General features: G+C 35.0%; 1 protein-coding gene across 3 annotated transcripts in view; it reads left to right on the forward strand.

The window, feature by feature from the left end:
• HEATR5B (HEAT repeat containing 5B) overlaps window positions 1–20,559 on the forward strand; it is a 92,089-nt gene that overhangs the window by 46,526 nt on the left and 25,004 nt on the right. For all 3 annotated transcript variants that reach the window (XM_082427603.1, XM_082427604.1, XM_082427602.1), the window contains exons 22-27: window positions 1,528–1,672; window positions 4,399–4,638; window positions 5,479–5,730; window positions 8,127–8,308; window positions 10,449–10,517; window positions 18,348–18,527. In XM_082427603.1, coding sequence (XP_082283729.1) covers window positions 1,528–1,672; window positions 4,399–4,638; window positions 5,479–5,730; window positions 8,127–8,308; window positions 10,449–10,517; window positions 18,348–18,527 — 1,068 coding nt within the window. The remainder of the gene's footprint in view (window positions 1–1,527; window positions 1,673–4,398; window positions 4,639–5,478; window positions 5,731–8,126; window positions 8,309–10,448; window positions 10,518–18,347; window positions 18,528–20,559) is intronic.

The raw sequence follows: 20,559 nt of genomic DNA on the forward strand, positions 1-20,559 counted from the left end.
AATGATAATTTGCATCTCTAATATCAGAGATGTTAAAATGGGTGGGAGAGTACACCTCAGAATCGTTGAAATTGAGTTTTTGAAAACACTTTGTAAACCTTAAAATGTTTTATTTTTCACTTTGATTCTGCTAGTCAGCGTTTGTTGAGTGTATTTTCTTAGCTATAATTCTATTTAGTTGTAATTAAATTTATGGTGTCTGCTTCATATATATTTAATCCTTTGATCTTACCACAGTTGTGTAAGATAGAGGTAAGGTGGACATTGTCCCCATTGTACAGATAAAAAGGCAGAAACTCCGAGATACTTGTTCTTCCCATCTCATATGATCATGCTTAACTTTTCTAATTATAGGATATTTGCAAGTTCCAAAACGTCTTTATTTTCAGGAAGAGACGTGAAAAAAAAAATATTCTGTTGAAAAAAATCTGATCTGTCAGTTTTTCTCTCCTCAGTTATATTTTCTTTTTTTAATACTTGGCATAATTTCATGGGCTGTGAGTTTTACACAAAAATAAGTTACAAATGCTATATTAAGAGCATAAAAATATATTATCTAGCATTGTGAAGGAGTTATGTATTCCACATCACTTATTTATTATTTTATTTCCCCCCCCATCATTTCTGGATGAGATTCTTTCTGAAATAATTACTTACTCCCTTGCTTAAAAAGCAGCATATGGAACATAATTTAATATTTTCTCAATGAGTCAGATTTATAGTAATAGTGATAACAGCTAACATTTATTGAGCAATTACCATGTGTCATCCACTGTTCTAAGTAAAATACTTATTTTAACTTATTTTATTTTCACTATATTCCTGTGAAGAGTTACTATCCCCATTTCACATATGGGCAAACAAGGCACAGATAGGTTAAGTAACTTGTCTAATGACACAGGAGTAAGTGCAGAGCCAAGATTCAAATCCAGTCTGGCACCTGGAGCCTGAGCTCTTAATTATTATGCAGTACTGCCTCTCATACTTTACTTCATGTATTAGAGTGTACTATATTGATTCTTTCACGAACTTGTGAGATTAAAAAAAATGCTCTACCGAAAGGATCCATTTTGCAGTTCTTTTCAGATATTTATGTTTGCTTGATTTTGGTTTTTTATTTTACTATACACCCCCCTTTGCTTTCAATTCTTACTGTGTGTTCTGCCCCCTAACTGTTCATTCCCTACAGTTAATCTCTGTGCACTTAAAAAATTTCGTTGACAGAATTTAGTACGACCATGTGTAAAATAAGATGTGCAAAAGATCTTTCTGGATTTTTATCTAAGTATATTATATGATCTTTAGTGCCCAAGTCTTGGGGCAGTTATTTTATAGGCTACTAAAATATTCTTTATATATTTTATTGGTATTACTATTTTTTGAAAAGGCCATTATTTGGCTATGTCTTAAACAACTGAGGTGGTTAAATGGAGAGCCTCTTCACAAGTAAGGTGTTCATATATATTCATTAGGCAAGTGAGATTACAGCTTTTTTAAAGAAAAGTCTAAAACTGTTATGGTTTACAGGTTCACTTATGTAGTTCCCATTTGTTACTTCGACGAGCAGCTGTGGCATGTCTCCGGCAGCTTGCACAAAGAGAAGCAGCTGAAGTATGCGAATATGCCATGAGCCTAGCAAAAAATGCAGGGGACAAAGAGAGCAGTGGTGCTAGTAAGTTATATTATTGGTCAATATTCTTTTTGTTTAAGTATTTTAACATTTCAAATGAGTATTACTTATTAAATTACATTTTTGCATTGAAATATGGTCAATTTTCTTATTCTTTTAGGTAAAATAAAACTGTTATCACTTTTAAAATTCCCATGTAGTTTTCTTGGTAACTTTACATTTTTACCTTTTTTAAAATTTCATAGCTTAAAAAAATTTTTTGTAGCATTTAGTATCAGGACACTTCTGCCATCCCTTGAGAATGTTTTAGCTGTATAAGGGATGACTAACTCGAAGGATATTGCCTTGTATCATTAATAGGCTTCTGAAAAGAGAAATTATCTATTTTAGGGTTACCTGAAAGCTTCCAGTCTTTGACAGTAGTTAACATTTTATGATGTAACTTTTCCTTGAAGAAGGTAAGACCAAAGTAACCAGTAAAACTGTGAAATGTCAGTAGATAGATGTTTGGGTAACGAAAGGTGGATCTTCGCTTTCTTCAGTTCTTTTTGCTTTTGGGAGAGTTTTAAGTATAGCTTGAATTTGTAGCTGGTCTTCTGATTCTAGGGATAGGTGGTTTGGGAACTTTTTCAGAGCTTGACAGAGATTTCCCCTATTGTGAGAGAAAAGTTTTACTTATAAGAGCTTCCTAATGCATAGAAGTTGCTTGGATACTAAGAAGCAACATACCAAAATAACTTCAGTTTTAGCATAGTGTAATAAGAGCTCTATTAACAAGCATACTGTACTGTAGAATGTAAAAGAAGTTTATTATAAAAGTCTAACAGTAAACATTACTGCTTTTTGGAGAGAAAACATAGCACCAAAAGTAGTTACAGAATTCTCCTGAATAAGTGTAAAAGTTCAAAACTTCTAGATGTCAGTCACCATAATCAAAATTGAAAGAGACAAACTAAGAGAGGGAAAGATAGTTTCAAAATATGCTTATTGTATTAAAATGTGCGCATTTATATTTTAATATTTTTAAAGCTTTTACAAATTAGTGTGCCAGGGGGCCTAAGACCACCCCCAGGTTTGATGATTTGCTAGGACTCAGCATATAGTCACGCTCATGGCTGTGATTTATTACAGCAAAAGGATACAAGGCAAAAGCAGCAAAGGGAGAGGATAAATGGAGTGAAGTCTAGAGCAAACCAAGCACAAGCTTCCAAGAGTCCACTCCCCATGCAGTTACACAGCAAGGAGTTGTGAAAACACGTGTGAAATGTTGTCTGCTAGCGAATCTTGCTAGACACTCAATGCCCAAGATTTTTATTGGGGACTGGTCAAACAGGCATGGTCTGCCTAGCATATACCAAAAGTTCAGACTCTCAGAAGGAAAGCAGATGTTCAACATAAACTATATTGTTGGTGCAGATTATTTAGGCACAGTAAGCCACTTTTATCAGGAAATGATGGGAACCCTCCTGAAACCCAGTTCCCGTAATATCAGGGCTTAATAGGGTAGTCTCGGACCTGCTATGGTAACTCTTTTATGCATCTGTAAAAATCATGAGAGCACACAAAAGAGGTGTTTTATCAAAGGAGAAATATCAACATATGAAATACCTTTAACCTCTAGTGATTAAATAGTTGCAAGTTAATACAATCATAAGATAACATTTTTCTTCTATAAAACTGACCGATAATAAAATAATGATTTTAACCAGTGTTGGGGGAGATATGAATAAAAGATAAATTTCTTATACTGCTGATAGAAATGTAAAGTCATACAACTTTTCTGGAGGATTTTTTTGTCAGTATATCCTCAAAGTTTTCAAACTGTGCTTACCCTTTGACCTAGCAATTCCTTTTTGAGGAATTCATCCTCAATGGTTAATCAGTTAATGTACTCCTAACTCAATGGTTTGCTATGTAGCCATGAAAATTCACGTCGTGGAAAATATTCACTATATACAGCTAAGTGAAAAATAGGCCTCTGTGCCTAATCTGTCCATTATGTTCCCTCCTTGGAACCTTCCCTTTCCTACTGTCTTTGAATTCCCCTCACTGTGGCTATTTTCTGCAAACCTCCCCTTATTCTGTCTTTGGAGTGACTCAATTTTAAAAAGCCACTTTTCAGCCCTCATCCCTCTTTATCACTCTCTTCAAGGTTCAGAGGGCTTTGGACTTTGGGGAGCCTAATAGTATTCATTCTTAAAGGCTGCCAGTTGTTCTACTCTTATTGTTTATAAGAATAAAAAGGTTTTCAGATAAAGCAAGAAATTTACTATTTCATAACAACTTTTGATTGGGCAGGATTTTCCCAATTTTTAAATAAACTTGTAGGATATAAGCTATTTATAATTTGTGTTCTAGCTTTATAGATTTGTAAAATCTGAACTAGAAGACTAAATAAGTTTCAATTCGTTCATCCAACATATATAGCAATAATTTTTTCAGACTATTAAATCTATTTAAAAATATGTCTCTTTCCCACACTTTTTGTTGTTAAAATCAAATATATATTTAATGAACATTCCCTGGAGATTTGTTTAAAATACCGCAGAATAATCAGTCTTAAAGATCAGGGTTTTTACCTTTATTGTCAGATAAAATTCTAATTCTAAAGATAGGTAAATTGGAGACCATAGTTAAATTGTGTATATAGCTAGCTGGTTTTGTTGTTATTGTGAATTTACATGTAAATCATGGTCTTTAACATAATTGTTACCCTGTAGTATACGATAAAATCCTATACAAGTTCATTTGTAAAAATTGTTTTTCAGATGTCAGTCCTTTTGCACCTGGAGTTAGTTCTCGAAGTGATGTCCATTGCCGGCACCAGGGTGTTAATATAACAGAAACTGGTCTTGAGGGACTTCTTTTTGGAATGCTAGACCGGGAGACAGATAGAAAATTATGTTCTGATATTCATGATACTTTGGGACATATGCTGTCATCACTGGCTGTAGAAAAACTTTCCCATTGGCTAATGCTTTGTAAAGATGTCCTAGCAGCTTCTAGTGGTATGTATTTAATATATAAAATATATTCTTAAGATAATTAAAGTTATTTAATTTTGATATATATCTATAGATATATACCATATATAGATATATTTAGATACATATATTACATTACAGATACATAGAGCTTACGTTTTAAAATACTAATAATTTTTAATCTATAAATCCCTGTAAAATGTTGAAGCTTAAATTATATTACAAACTAATGAACTTTGGTTATTTTTTGACAGATGACTAAGTTCAAACTAATTTTCATATATAAAAATCCCAGGCTACTCTGTCATTTTGACATAAGATGTAAAACTAGTGAAATATATAAAATATTTTTATGTTATTCTTTCCCTGGTTTTTTAATTTCTATTTTTATTTATTTTTTAAATTAAATATATTTATTTTAAGGAGAACTTTATATGGCTACCATAAACAGAACAACCATCATAGCTTTCATAAAAGTAGTCATTGTGAAAGTACATACAATGAAGACAAAACAATATTATTGAATTTCAAGTTGAAAACTGATGGCTGCTATCTTTTTAAATTATTTATTTATTGTAAATTTTTATATAATTTTTAAAGATTACTTTCCATTCACAGTTATTACAAAATTATTGGCTCTATTCCCCATGTTGTATAATACATCCTTGAGTCTGTCTTACACCAAATAGTTTGTACCTCCCACTCCCCCTCCTTGGCTTTTTATTGATTGTTTAAAAGAAAAACCTTGCCAATTCTACTGTTTTCTACTGGTTTTAAATTAGATATCTTCAAATAGTACTACTTCTAAAGCATCATTTTTGCTATATGTAAGGTTGTTATAATATGCTTTTATTTTTGTTACAGATATGAGTACTGCAACCCCCTTAAGTAGTGGAAAAGATGAAGAATTTGAAAAGAAAGATGAGATGGATGATGATACCATGTTTACCACACTAGGAGAAGAAGATAAATCAAAGCCCTTTGTGGCACCTCGCTGGGCCACTCGAGTATTTGCTGCTGATTGCCTGTGTCGAATCATCAATTTGTGTGAGAATGCAGACCAGGCTCACTTTGATCTTGCTATGGCACGTTCTGCTAAACTGCGAAACCCTACAAGTAAATTAAAAATCAGTACTTCTTTTCCCCATAATATTTTTATAGGTTTGAAATATTTTACTGCTTTGTAACATTGTTTAGACTGTGCCTTTCATTTATTGTACGTTTTCTTGCCTTTTACCTTTGTTTTCTGTCCTCTCTACATACTGTCCAACTTCTGATCCCTATTGGGAAGATAAGTTGAGGAAAGCGATCCAAAGTTATATATCTATCTATCTTAAGATATATTTATCTTAATCATTTGCCTAAGCATAATGATGGCAGTAACTTATGTTTCCTTGGTACCTTATCCTACTTTTAGCAAAAGTTTAAGGTGAATAAATAAAGTGAGTTTTGCAATCCCCAGCCTTGGAGAATGTCAGAATTCATGAATGCCATGGCAGATTTCAAACTCTCAGATTTCAGAACTGCTATTAGGTATTTTTGAAAAGGTGAAAACTGTTTATTACTGAAACCTTTTACTTTTTGATCATTTGTAAGCTTTTATACCGTGTATCCCCTGGATCAGATATTATAGGGAATTTACAAAGAGATCATCAGGCCAGTATCTTCACTTACAAATGAAGAAACCCAGAGAAGCTGAGAGAGGTGGTAGAGTAACAGACTGTTTTATCTTATGCTTTGTTGTCTCTTCATCATCGTGTCATTTTTTTAATATCTGAAGACACATCGTATATGTTATCTGTATTGAAGTCTATATGTTAAAAATGCCTTTCAGTTTACTTTGTTGTGTATAAGAAGCAGTAAAACTCACAAATGGACTAAAAAACAAAAAGTAAAACAGTATTACACTATATATAAAATTGGAATCTGAATATAGGTTCCTAGCAAAGCACAATATGTTGTGAACAGGGTGTCTTTAATCATGTCATTATTCATCAGATATTTACCGAATCTTGTTCTTTACTTCCCATTGGGGATCCAAAGAAGAAAAAAACATAGTCCTTGCTCTTGAAGAATTTCTAGTCTAGAAGACAAAGAGACAAAGTTATCACTCAAAAATAATCATATATCCCAATAGTGGAAAGATAGAGTACTTTGGGAACATAAAAAACTGCTACTCATTTCCTGAAGTGCCAGGGAAGACCTCACAGAAGGGATCATTTTGAAGCTGGGTTTTAGAGGCAGAGAGAGGGTTTTCCAGGTAGAAGAGGCTGGATGTATTAGTTTTCTATTGTTGCTATAATAAATGACTGCAAACTTAGTGGCTTAAAATAACAGAAGTTGGGGCTTCCCTGGTGGCGCAGTGGTTGAGAATCTGCTTGCTAATGCAGGGAGCACGGGTTCGAGCCCTGGTCTGGGAAGATCCCACATGCCACGGAGCAACTGGGCCCGTGAGCCACAACTACTGAGCCTGCGCGTCTGGAGCCTGTGCTCCTCAACAAGAGAGTCCACGATGGTGAGAGGCCCACGCACCGCGATGAAGAGTGGCCCCCACTTGCCACAATTGGAGAAAGCCCTCGCACGAAAAGAAGACCCAACACAGCCAAAAATAAAAATAAATTAATTAATTAATAAAAAAAAATTTAAAAAAAAAAAAATAACAGAAGTTTATTAACTTATAGTTCTGTGTGCCAGAAGATCCCAGAATGCAATAAACCTCTATCAATCCCCTAATTCTCTCCCCATTTTGGAGTTTCTGCCCAGTGCCCCTTCCCTCTCCCCCACGTTAGGAGTTCATCACCTTGGATTTGGGAAAAAGATAGAGGTCTTGATTTGAGAGAGGGTGTAGGTAGAGACTGTGTGGAGAAGCAATAGCAGTTTCATTCTGGGAACAATTGCCTTGCTTTTAAGCTTTGATAGGACTGATCTAGGGCAGCCTTTACTCTAAGGCTAAAAGGAAAAAGGCTTCCCTTTTCTACATCTTATACTTATAAAAATCTTTTCCACAGTAGAGGTTGGTAAACTACAGCTTGCAGTCCAAATCCAACCTGCAGTCTGTTTTTATAAATAGTTTTATTGGAGCACAGTGTAACCATTTGTGTACATATGGTCTGTGTACATACTACAACAGCAGAGTTGAGTAGTTATGTTAGAAATTATATGGCCAGCAAAGCCAAAAATATTTACTATCTGTTTCTTTACAGAAAAAATTTGCCAACCCCCGCTGACAAAAAAAATTACAAACTCTTTTGGGGAAAATTATGATAATCAATTATTTTGCTTCAGATGTCAGTTTACAATGTCGTCGGTGTTATTGTATAAAGGTTTACCAATATTCTTGAGAGATTATGATATGGAAACTTTCTTGAAAGTGTATCTTTGTTATTTTAAACATGGTGAAATATGTGGATCATAAATGCTTTTTTAAAGAAGTTTATTTCATTCCATATTTTTATGTGATTACACTTAATTTTGGAAATGTTTTCCTTTTTGCCTTCTATTTTTATTTTTAGATGACCTCCTGGTACTTCATCTTTCTGACCTGATTCGCATGGCATTCATGGCTGCAACCGATCATAGTAACCAGCTGCGGATGGCTGGGCTCCAAGCACTTGAAGACATTATCAAGAAGTTTGCATCTGTGCCTGAGCCAGAATTTCCAGGTCATGTGATTCTGGAGCAGTATCAAGCCAATGTGAGATATTTTATTTGTTTCAGAATTAAAACTGATCTTTTGAAAAGCGAAGATTAAAGAAGTGAAGATCCCCTGGAGAAATGTATTTGGACCTGTAACCTATTTATTCATGTAGAATGCATATCTTTACTCCCATTGCCTGTTACACAGTTTGAATCAATTCACAGTTGAAGAAACAATTGTATAAAACTTGTCACTATTTTTAAGTCATGATGTAGTATTAGTGATAAAACTAGAATAGATGTTCCAGCCTGGCTTTCCAGTCTTATGTTTAGATATTTAGCCATGCCATTTAAAAGATAAAAGGAACATTTAAAGAGTGTTGTGGATTTACTGCTGTTATTTTATATGCCAAGACTTAAATGCCTTGGGACTTCCCTGGTGGTCCAGTGGTAAAGAATCTGCCTTCCAATGCAGGGGACGCGGGTTCGATCCCTGGCTGGGGAACTAAGATCCCACATGCTGCAGGGCAAGCAAGCCTACGCACCACAACTACTGAGCTCATGTGCCTCAAGTAGAGAGCCCATGTGCCACAAACTACTGAGCCCACGTGCTCTGGAGCCTGCGCACCACAGAGAAGCCTGCACGCCACAACGAAAGATCCCTCATGCCGCAACTAAGATCCCTTGTGTCGCAACTAAGATCCCGTGTGTCGCAACTAAGACCCAACACAGCCAAAAATAAATAAATTAATTTAAAAAAGAAAAGAAAGAAAAGCAATTGCCTCTTGTACGCTGAAGGATAAATTAACTTTTAATAATAGTGAAAAATATTACTGTGAAAGAATTGTATACTTTCAAAAGATTTTTTTTATTATATTCTAAACAGAGATATACTTGTTTCTCCTGAAATTTATGCCTATATTTATGTTCTTCAAAAGAGGCACAATAGATGTAATTCTAGTAATGGATTATGTGAAGGCGAAAAAAATTTATGTTAGTAAGAAAAGAACAAACTTTTTTTTTTCACTGTGATTATACCAAAATCTTGGCTCTAGACACATCATACTTCATCTAAAATCTATGTTCAAACATACACAAAATTAAAAAGTGTGGATAATGTATAGTCCATTTTTTTCCATCATAAGTATAGGTAAAGAAATTATACTTTCCAGGCCAAATGGCTGTAGAAAACCTGTATTTAATTATTTACTCCCAAATACCCAACCTATCAGAATGAAGGTCTTTTTTTTTAAATCTTTCTATTTAGAAATAATTTCAAACCTACAGAAATAATTGCAAGAATAGTACAAAAAAGCCTGTTTTATACCCTTCATCCTTCATTCATATTTGCCAATTGAGAATTTTGCCTCATTTCCTTTAACATTGATTTTTTTTCTCTTTCTCTCTACACTCAACACACATACACACACACTCTCTCACTCTTTCTCACTTTTTTTTTTTCATAAACCACTTAAAAGTAAATTATCTAAATCATGTATCTTTACCTAGTGTAATGGAAGAAATCTCAAATTAGGAGTTGACTATATTCAATTCCTTATTCAGCTCCTACATATTAATCTAATATATCTAAGAATCTGTGACTGATACTGGCTTATTAAAACTAAAGCTCTAAGCAGGCTGGGCCTGGTTAGTACTTGGATAAGAAAACTAAAGCTCATATTTCTTCACTTATTACTATGACAACAGTACATTAATATTTCTTGAGCAACCTTCTTTTAAAGCATCTCTTTGAGGTGAAATGATTTTTAAGGTCTTTTAGTGACTATGTGAATTTTTAGTACTACTCAGTTATTTAAAGAAATTGAGCCTTTAGTCTCAGTTATATGAGATTCACCTATGAAGTAAATACCGTTAGAAATATGTTCAGGAATATAGACAGAAAAAAATAGCAGTTTTCTGTTATCTCTGGAAACGTGGCTTTTTCAGAAAATCCTATTTACTATTAAAAATAAATGAAAAAGAAATAAGATTAATGCCTATTTGGTATAGGATCCTACAGATTTGATAATGATAATCTCCTGGAAAGCAAAGGAAGCATGGTATAATTGAGTTTATTGTCACCAAAAAGAGAGATAAAAAGGAAAGGAACAAAGATGTGTTTTGTGTGTTTTCATCTCCAAAGACACGAGGTTTGCTACTTATCTTTAAAAATAAAATGCTTGTATTCATTTTTCTAGGTGGGAGCTGCTCTAAGACCAGCCTTTTCACAAGATACTCCATCAGATATAATAGCAAAAGCTTGCCAGGTAAGAAGAAAAATAGAATTTTCTATAGTTATCTTCTATAAATTTATAGATATCTTAGAATTTCACTTCCAAGAGAGAAAAATCAAATAGTATTTATTTTTATCTCAGAAATACAACAGTGACAGTTTCCTTTTTTATTCTGTATGAAATGATGAAGTACCAACTATTAATCACATCTTTTTTTTTTTTTGCTGTAGCTGAGGACATACTTTGGAATACATAGCTCTTACATTGTCCAGTAGTCAATGGAGATGTAAAGTCATAAGAGGGACTAGAATAAAAGTAAAATCTCAAAATCTACAATCATTAAAGAATATATAGTAATAATAAATAGGTAATAAAAGGGTTTTTGACCACAGGTTGTGAAAATTCTACAAGTTTCTGTGTATTAAATTATCCTAAAGACAATTTCACAATATGGAAGTTTTATTGCAAAATTGATTCCAGGGGATTATTCTCATATTATTTTTTCTGAAGAGAGTTACAAAAGCACCTATGTTCCTACACCTTTAATAAGTTCATCTTTTTCATGCTCCGTCCTGAAAAAGGATTTGTGCATTAAGCTCTAATCGTTCAGAAAATCCAATTCTTTGTCTGCTAACCTAAGGATAGAAGAGAAGCAACTCCATCCTTCTCAGTTTTCCGGAGTACAGGGCTGTAGTCCATCTTTATTGCTTAGAATTCATAGTCAATCTACATGTGTCCTCTATGCAGAGAATGTTCTGCTGTTTGCAATGATAGGTTTGAAATTCTGACTTTGATCACTCTGTGGCTCAATGAGTTGCCTCCTCCTTCTGTTAGAATTTATTTTTCTGAAGCCTGCTATCTTAATGGTGGCCTTCAGAGAAATGAACTCCTCCCACCAACAGCAGGCCAGAGAGAGAAGAGGAAGCCTTGTTTAAGACAGAAGTCTGTTGCTCATGGTACAAACCTTGGAGTTAGAGTAGGTAAGTCATTTAGATTGGGATACTGGCACACAAACATCAGAAATCACAGTCACGTATAAATAAATGTATTATGGTAGTGTTTCAGATCATAATATTTAAGCAGACAAAACATCCTATAAAGCTCCTGATCATCAGAAAGGCAAAAGCTATTAGAATTTCATCTTGTGAATGAGTAGTATGAAAATTTCCTGTTACTGAATTTGCCTTAAACTTCTTATTTCTTGGACTTTCCTGGCGGTCCAGTGGTTAAGACTTTGTCTTCCAATGCAGTGCAGGTTCAATCCCTGGTCAGGAAGCTAAGATCCCACATGGCTTGCAGCCAAAAAGCGAAAACATAAAACAGAAGCAACATCGTAACAAATTCAATAAAGACTTTAAAAATGTTACACATCAAAAAAATCTTTAAAAAAAACAACACTTCTTATTTCTTATGTGGCCCTACCTGCTTTCTGAAGTTTCTTCTTTTCTAGTGGCAGGCTTAAATTTTTGACCTCCTGTCCTTCTGTTTCTGGGAGGAAACCTGGTTTTGAAATAGCTGGAGCATTGGGTTGCAAGTTTCTTTCTTTAAGGTTAACGAAGGAGTTGGGCAGATCTTGAAACATGGCATCCCAGATTGTTTACTAGAGTAAACATCATGTTGAACCTGAAAATCAAGTAATTCTTAGATATTATAGGAAAACCCTCAAATGTTTTCAATTGAGGACAGTTGGGGACAGTAATCAGTAGGTTAATAAATCATTTAAAGCAGGGTTGTAATCATAAACATAATACATACTTTAGATATTTTATTTCAGTCTAAAATTTGTAAGTGTACATTCATTCACCACTCTTTTGATATAAGGCTAGAGTCTTTTCTCTAAGTATGATTTTGCTGATTCAGTTTTGCTTTGTCTTTCTTCATAAACCAAACCTATAATGCAGTATCTGCAGTTTCTGCTTTCATGTTCTTTAAAGTGGAGAAAGTACTTGGGTTTTTGCAAAGCAAACTTAGCACCAAATTCTCAATTTTGACAGTTTCCCCCAACTTTCAGTTATATTTCTACCAGAATTCACAGAAATATTTTCAAATATCTCCAAAATGTTATTATTTTCCTTAGGAATACCAACTCTTTATTTTCGCACTCATATTTAATCTCTTTTCGCTTTATATTTCATTATAATTTCAGCATTGTTGTGGCTGGCATTTTTTTTTTTGCCATCAGTATTGGTAACAAGCAGTTTTTAAATGTCCTTATTGAATTTTATTTAATTTAGTTTTGAATTCTTTGAGAATAAGATTATAAGAGAATGAAATAGTTTACACATATATTTATTCTCAACTTTTTAGAAGTTTCAAATATAGGAACACAATCCATTAACCATGATTCAATATCCAAATGCTCTGAAAACCGAAAGCTTTTTCATAATTTATTTGGTAACAAAGCCTGAACTGACTATACTCACCTGGCCCTGACATGAAGCTGAGTGAGACGATAGTAATGATTGATTTCTTTTTTTAAAAAATAAATTTATTTATTTATTTTTGGCTGGGTTGGGCCTTTGTTGCTGCGTGTGGGCTTTCTCTAGTTGCGGCGAGCAGGGGCTACTCTTCGTTGCGGTGCATGGGCTTCTCATTGCGGTGGCTTCTGTTTGTCACGGAGCACAGGCTCTAGGCACGTGGGCTTCAGTAGTTGTGGCACACAGGCTCAGTAGTTGTGACTCACAGGCTCTAGAGCGCAGGCTGAGTAGTTGTGGCACACGGGCTTAGTTGCTCCGTGGCATGTGAGATCTTCCTGGACCAGGGCTCAAACCCATGTCCCCTGCATTGGCAGGTGGACTCTTAACCACTGCGCCACCAGGGAAATCCCTGATTGATTTCTTTTAGTGTGATTTGTACTACATTTCATTACGGAAATATCCATGTGTTAATTATGGGGTGCTGCTACACATCTTGCTTCATCCCTTAATTAAGTTCATCTACCTTATTACCTTTTACGAAAATGTTGTGAATTGTGCAACACGTCTTAGCCTCAGGATTTCAGGTAAGAAAGTGAGGACTTGTAACTGTTGAGTAAAGTTGGTACTATCAAATATCTTCTCCCATTCAGTAGGTTGTCTTTTCGTTTTGTTGACAGTTTCCTTTGCTATGCAAGCTTTTAAGTTTAACTGGCCCCATTTGTTTATTTTTGTTTTATTTACTTTGCTTTAGGAGACAGATCCAAAAAAAATATTGCTGCAATTTAGAGTATTCTGCCTATATTTTGCTCTAGGAGTTTTATAGTAACAGGTCTTACATTTAGGTCTTTAATCCATTTTGAGTTTATTTTTGTGTATGGTGTTAGAGAATGTTCTGGTTTCATTCTTTTACATGTAGCCGTCCAGTTTTCCCAGCACCACTTATTGAAGAGACTGTCTTTTCTGCGTTGTATATTCTTGCCACCTTTGTCATTGATTAATTGACCATAAGTGTGGGGGCTTATTTCTAGGCTCTCTGTTCTGTTCCATTGATCTCTGTGTATGTTTTTGTGCCAGTACTATACTGTTTTGATGACTGTAGCTTTGTAGTATAGTGTGAAGTCAGGGAGCCTGATTCTTCCAGCTCTGTTCTTCTTTCTCAAGATTGTTTTGCTGTTCAGGGACTTTTGTGTTTCCATACAAATTTTAAAATTATTTGTTCTAGTTCTGTGAAAAATGCCATGGGTAGTTTGATGGGGATTGCGTTGAATCTAGATTGCCTTCGGTCATATGGTCATTATAACAATATTAATTCTTCCAAACCAGGAACACAGTATATCTTTCCATATGTTTGTGTCATCTTCAATTTCTTTCATCAGCATCTTATAGTTTTCTGAGTACATGTCTTTTACCTCCTTAGGTAGGTTTATTCCTAGGTATTTTATTCTTTTTGATGCAATGGTCAATGGGATTGTTTCTTCAATTTCTCTTTCTGATAGTTCATTGTTAGTATATAGAAGTGCAACAGATTTCTATGTATTAATTTTGTATCCTGCAGCTTTACTGAATTCATTGATGAGCTCTAGTAGTTTTCTGATAGCATCTTTAGGATTTTCTATGTATAGTATCATGTCATCTGCAAACAGTGATAATTTTACTTCTTCCTTTCCAATTTGGAATTCTTTTATTTCTTTTTTTTCTCTGATTGTTGTGGCTAGGACTTCCAAAACTATGTTGAATAGAAGTGGCGAGAGTAGACATCCTTGTCTTGTTCTTAATCTTGGAGGAAATGCTTTCAGGTTTATACCATTGAGTATGATGGTAGCTGTGTGTTTGTCATATATGACCCTTATTATGTTGACATATGTTCCCTCTGTGCCCACTTTCTGGAGAGTTTTTATCGTAAATGGATGTTGAACTTAATCAGAAGCCTTTTCTGCATCTATTGAGATGATCATATGGTTTTTATTCTTCAGTTTGTTAATGTGGTGTACACACTGATTGATTTGCAGATATTGAAGAATTCTTGTATCCCTGGGATAAATCCCACTTGATCATGGTGTATGATCCTTTTAATATGTTGTTGGATTTGGTTTGCTAATATTTTGTTGAGGATTTTTGCATCTACATTCATCAGTGATATTGGCCTGTAATTTTCTTTTTTTGTGGTATCTTTGTCTGGTTTTGGTATCAGGGTAATGCTGGCCTCGTAGAATGAATTTGGAAATGACAGATTTTGGATCAGGTTTTTTCCATGAAAAAGTACTGATTTAAAAACTAATAACTTAAAGCTGCCACACACAAAACAAATAGTAGACAACCTACTGAATGGTAGAAGATATTTGCAAATGATATGACCAATAAGGGGTTAATATTCCAACATATATAAACAGCTCATACAACTCACATCAAGACAAACACCCAGATTAAAAACTGGGCAGAAGAACTGACTAGACATTTTTCCAAAGAGGAAATGCAGATGGCTAACAGGCACATGAAAAGATGCTCACCATCACTAATCATCAGGGAAATGCAAATCAAAACCACCATTAGCTATCACCTCACACCAGTCAGAATGATTATGTTAAATTAAACAAAAAACATAAATAACAAATGGCGAAGATGTAGAGAAAAGGGAATCCTCATACACTGTTGGTAAGAATGTAGGTTGTTGCAGCCACTGTGGAAAACAGTATGGAGGTTTCTCAAAAAACTAAAAATAGAGCTACCATATGACCCAGTAATTCCACTCCTGGGTATGTATCCGAGAAAAACCAAAATACTAATTTGAAAAGATACATGCACCTCAATGTTCCTAGCAGCATTTTTTACAGTTGCCAAGATATGGAAGCAGCCTAAGTGTCCATCAACAGATGAATGGATAAAGAGGATGTGGTATATATACACAATGGAATACTATTCAACCATAAAAAAGAACAGAATTTTGCAGCAACATAGATGGACTTGGAAGGCATTATGCTAAGTGAAATAAGTCAGAGAAAGACAAATACTGTATGTTATCACATATATGTGGAATCTAAAAAAAGAATACAACAAATTAGTGAATATAACAAAAAAGAAAGAGATACAGAGAACAAACTAGTGGTTACCAGTGGGGAGAGGAAAGGGGGAGTGGGGCAATGTAGGGATGGGGGGGGAAATGGTTATTATGGGATTATATGAAATCATGTGTGTGAAGATTATAAAACACAATAGAATTTAAAGAATCTTTCATTCAATTAAAAAAAAAAAGGTTGGCACTATCAGACAGCCCCTTCCTTTTTTTTTTTTTTTTTATAAATTTATTTATTTATTTCTTTTTGGCTGCATTGGATCTTAGTTGCTGCGCACAGGCTTTCTCTAGCTGTGGCAAGCGGGGGCCACTCTTCGCTGTGGTGCGCGGTCCTCTCATTGTGGTGGCTTCTCTTGTTGCGGAGCACGGGCTCTAGGCACGCAGACTTCAGTAGTTGTGGCTCGTGGGCTCTAGAGCACAGGCTCAGTAGTTGTGGCTCACGGGCTTGGTTGCTCTGCAGCATGTGGGATCTTCCTGGACCAGGGCTTGAACCCGTGTCCCCTGCATTGGCAGGCGGATTCCTAACCACTGCACCACCAGGGAAGCCCAGCCCCTTCCTTCTTGGCATTCTTCCTTTGGTTCCAGTATCACCACACTTGCCTGGTTGTCCTATTGCTTTTCTGGTGTTTTCTTTTCAATTTCTTATTCGACTTGTCCCTGAAGTTTATTTTCCCTGTGTTCTGTCCTTAAGGCTTTTTTTTTTTAATACCTCAGTCCTTGAAGAAAGTTACCTAGGACCATCGGTTTAGTGATCATCTTTGTGTGGAGAATTCCTAGATCGACTTAGTTACCTCTGTCTTTGCTCCTGAAATCCAGACCCAGGTTTCCATCTGCCCACTGAATATCTTTCCACATGTCTCTTGCTGGTACTTTGAACTCAGCATGTCACAAAGTTCACAGTCAAAATCATGCTCTCTAACTTCTCATCTCCACGACACTTCCCTTTGTTCTTATGTTATCTCTCTTAAACAGTGGTGTCACCTTCCTTGCATTCATCCAGGTTAGAAACTTTGACAGTCAAAATTTGGTAGTCTTTGATTATCGCCTCATACTGTTTGCATGTCCGTGCCTTCACCCCCTAAAAATATGTAACTGGTTTCCAAATCCTGTGATTTCTACTTCCAAGTCTTTCTCAGATACCTCTCTCTTTTCATTTGATTCTCAGTTTGATCCGTATCATCTCTGTTCCGCGGTATTACAATAGTCATGTGACTGAACACAGTGCTTACTGTCTGAACACCTGCTTTCCTATACTTTGTATTGGAGCAGTTTTCCTAAAGCACAATTCTAATAATATTCCCCTGCTCAGAAGCCTGAGAAACTCATGATTGCCTACAGAACAAGACTGAATTCAGTTCACATGGAATTTAAATTGTACTGTAATCTGATCCCAGTTAACTTTCCTAATCTTGTCTCTTCCTCCATGAAACTCCCCTGTATCTATACACATAAAACTTCCTGATAATCTAAACCTTCCCATTTCTCCTGCTAGAATTAATCTCTTCTTTCTCTCTTTTTAAGTGCAATATGACAGTCATAAAATATCCTCATGTGTTCATTTAATCTGAGTTTACTTACTTGAGGACAGGGACTAGATTTTTTCCCTTTACTTTTTTTTTTTAACTCCTCTATAGCACTCAGAATAACCTTTTGGCCTATAGTAAACAGAAATGTTGTTGAATTGAAGAATTGTTCATAACCAAACTGATTTGGGTGGAAATTTTTTTCTGTTAAAATTTTTGGGAAATTAGATAGTGGAAACATGTTAAGTAAATATTGTTTTGTTTTCTACATAGGAGTACAATAAGTTCCATACTTGCTGTTGATTTTTTATTAAAAAAATAATATTAAAGTATAGCATTGAGGTTTTTTTGTTTTGTTTTGTTCATTGGTTTTGTTTTTGTTTCTTCCCCCTAGGAAAATAATCATACTTACTCCATTCTTTTATATGTTTAATGTTAACTTTTTTTTTTTTAATTAACTAATTTATTTTATTTTTTTGGCTGCGTTGGGTCTTCGTTGCTGTGCACAGGCTTTCTCTAGTTGCGGCGAGCGGGGGCTACTCTTTGTTGTGCGGTACGCGGGCCTCTCATTGCAGTGACTTCTCTTTGTTGCGGAGCACGGGCTCTAGGTGCATGGGCTTCAGTAGTTGTGGCACACGAGCTCAGTAGTTGTGGCTCTCAGGCTCTAGAGCGCAGGGTCAGTAGTTGTGGTACGTGGGCTTAGTTGCTCCGTGGCATGTGGGATCTTCCCAGACCAGGGCTCGAACCCACGTCCCCTGCATTGGCAGGCGGATTCTTAACCACTGCGCCACCAGGGAAGTCCCTAATGTTAACTTTTTACTATAAAAATAAAAGTTTTTTTTCCTTTGGCTAGGTATGTAGTACATGGATTGGAAGTGGAGTTGTCAGTGATCTCAATGATCTCCGTCGTGTACACAATCTGCTTGTTTCTTCACTGGACAAAGTTCAGGCCGGAAAAGGATCTTCCAGCCAACTGTACCGTGAGAGTGCCACAACCATGGAAAAACTGGCTGTTCTCAAAGCATGGGCAGAGGTAACCATGGCCTGTTGTTTTTAACCATTTCTCCATCCATGAGAAAATGTTCCCCTACTCCTGTAGGTAAAAAAATTTTTGTTTGATTTTTGTTTAAAACTGACCTGTGGTATAGGGGGCTTTTTTAAAAATCTGCTATTTGCTCTTTCTCACTGAAATGCATATACATTTATGTCTCAAAAGAACTCTTATTGAACCTTTGAAAATTATATTTTTAATCTGTTTTAAAAACATCTGTGTTGAAGAAGGGCTCTTCTTGCTATGGAAAAATTAGGCAGGGAAAACCTACAAATAGAAAAAAAATAGAAAAAATTTACGCCAAGAATCTTATTTGATTAAATTTCAGGAGACTTGCCGCCACCCATTGATACTGAGGCTGTAGGGTTTTTTGGTTGTTGTTTGTATGTTTTGTTTTTTTATAGCTGTTTTTACCTCTTTTATTCCCATAGCCACTTTTTAAAAATAATGATATTGTTTTAAATTCACTTTTCTAAATCTCTTCTGCCAGTTGTTTTCAAATACTTATCTGTCTGCACTCAGGTACTTCAAGTAGCTCTTTATTCCTTCCTCTGCCAACCCAGTATCTCACTTACCTATTTCCATGGTATCAGCAGCCTGTGACCACCCAGCAGACAATTGCTGGCTCAAGGCATGCAACATCCAGATGATATAGTTTAGATAAAGGACCTCTGGGTTTTTGTGGATTTTTTTTGTCACAGAAGGGGAATAAAAAAGGAAAATGTAGAGCAATAAGATATTATATAAATTAGTTTTTCTCTCTGATGTTTAGATCAAGTTGTTTTCATAGAGTATCCCTGAGTGTTCCTTTATTTTCACTCTGATGTCATCTTTTGGCTTAGAGAAGTAAAATAATATTTGCATTGATAAAATGTTTGTTTTTATTGATAAAATTTTAGTTTTTTTTCAGACTAATGCAAATCCATAGTTTTAGGTGGAAAGTAGTCTTGGAAAGATACTATAATGTGATTGTTTTCTCACTCTGAAATTCACAGAAATTCTATGTTAATTTTCACATATCTAATTTTTAACTAAAACTTATATTACTTTTCTTGTCTGTAGAAATTACATTCTAAATGATTGAATGATTTTTATTTTTAAAAAGATAGCTCCCAAAATTGTTCTTAATTCTCCAGCCCCATTCATTAATTTCCCAAACATAGAGACAGGTATGTAGTTGGATGATCATAAGACCATTTGCCAGTTAGTTGGTTCTCTGCTGACTTGCATTAATGTGCTTGATTCACCTACTAAGAAGTCTGACATAGTTCAATATAAAAAGCATTAAATGTTGAATCAGAGGCCCTAGAACAAGTTCTGTCTCTATAATTCACCATCTTTGTGACTTTGTTCAAGTGATTTGATCTCTCAGATACTCAGTTTTTTCATTTTAACATGGAAATGCAGTAATATCTTCTTCTAAGGTGAGGTATGTAAAAGGACCAAGCATTGTATCTGGCACTGAATGGAAGATAAGTAATTGCTTTTAACAAATTAGATCAAAACCTCACATAACTAAATTATTAATGCACATTTTTTTTTGAGATGCTTTTCTTATTTGGGGGTAACTTGGTTCTATAATTAAATAATTTGCACTTCGAGCCTCAGCCTGTAATATTGTCTAGTAAATCTTTTCCTTGCTTAGCTTCCTTTCCTTCATCCTTTTCCTCTAAGGCCCAATATATTCTAGGTTTCTCTACTCAAGATCTATCTTTGATTCTACCTTTTACTCAAAAAATTGAAGATGTTAGTTTTCCAGCTCCTCAGATTGTCTTTAGATGTATGCGAGTTGAAAACTCCTTTTACCCATGTGACCATGGGTGAGTTATTTAACTGCTTCTCTAAACCTCGTTTCTCAGCCCTAAAGTGTGGATAATAATTATGCACATTTCACAGAATTACATTTTGAAGTAAATGAGGTAATAATGACTTTGTTCAATAACTACCTTATTTATGTGCACAGTGAATGTTACCTGTTGTTATTAATATAATAATTATTATTACTTTAAAGTTT

This window comes from Balaenoptera physalus, assembly GCF_965194825.1.
Source record: "Balaenoptera physalus genome assembly, chromosome: 15".
In the NCBI taxonomy this organism is placed as follows: Eukaryota; Metazoa; Chordata; class Mammalia; order Artiodactyla; family Balaenopteridae; genus Balaenoptera; species Balaenoptera physalus.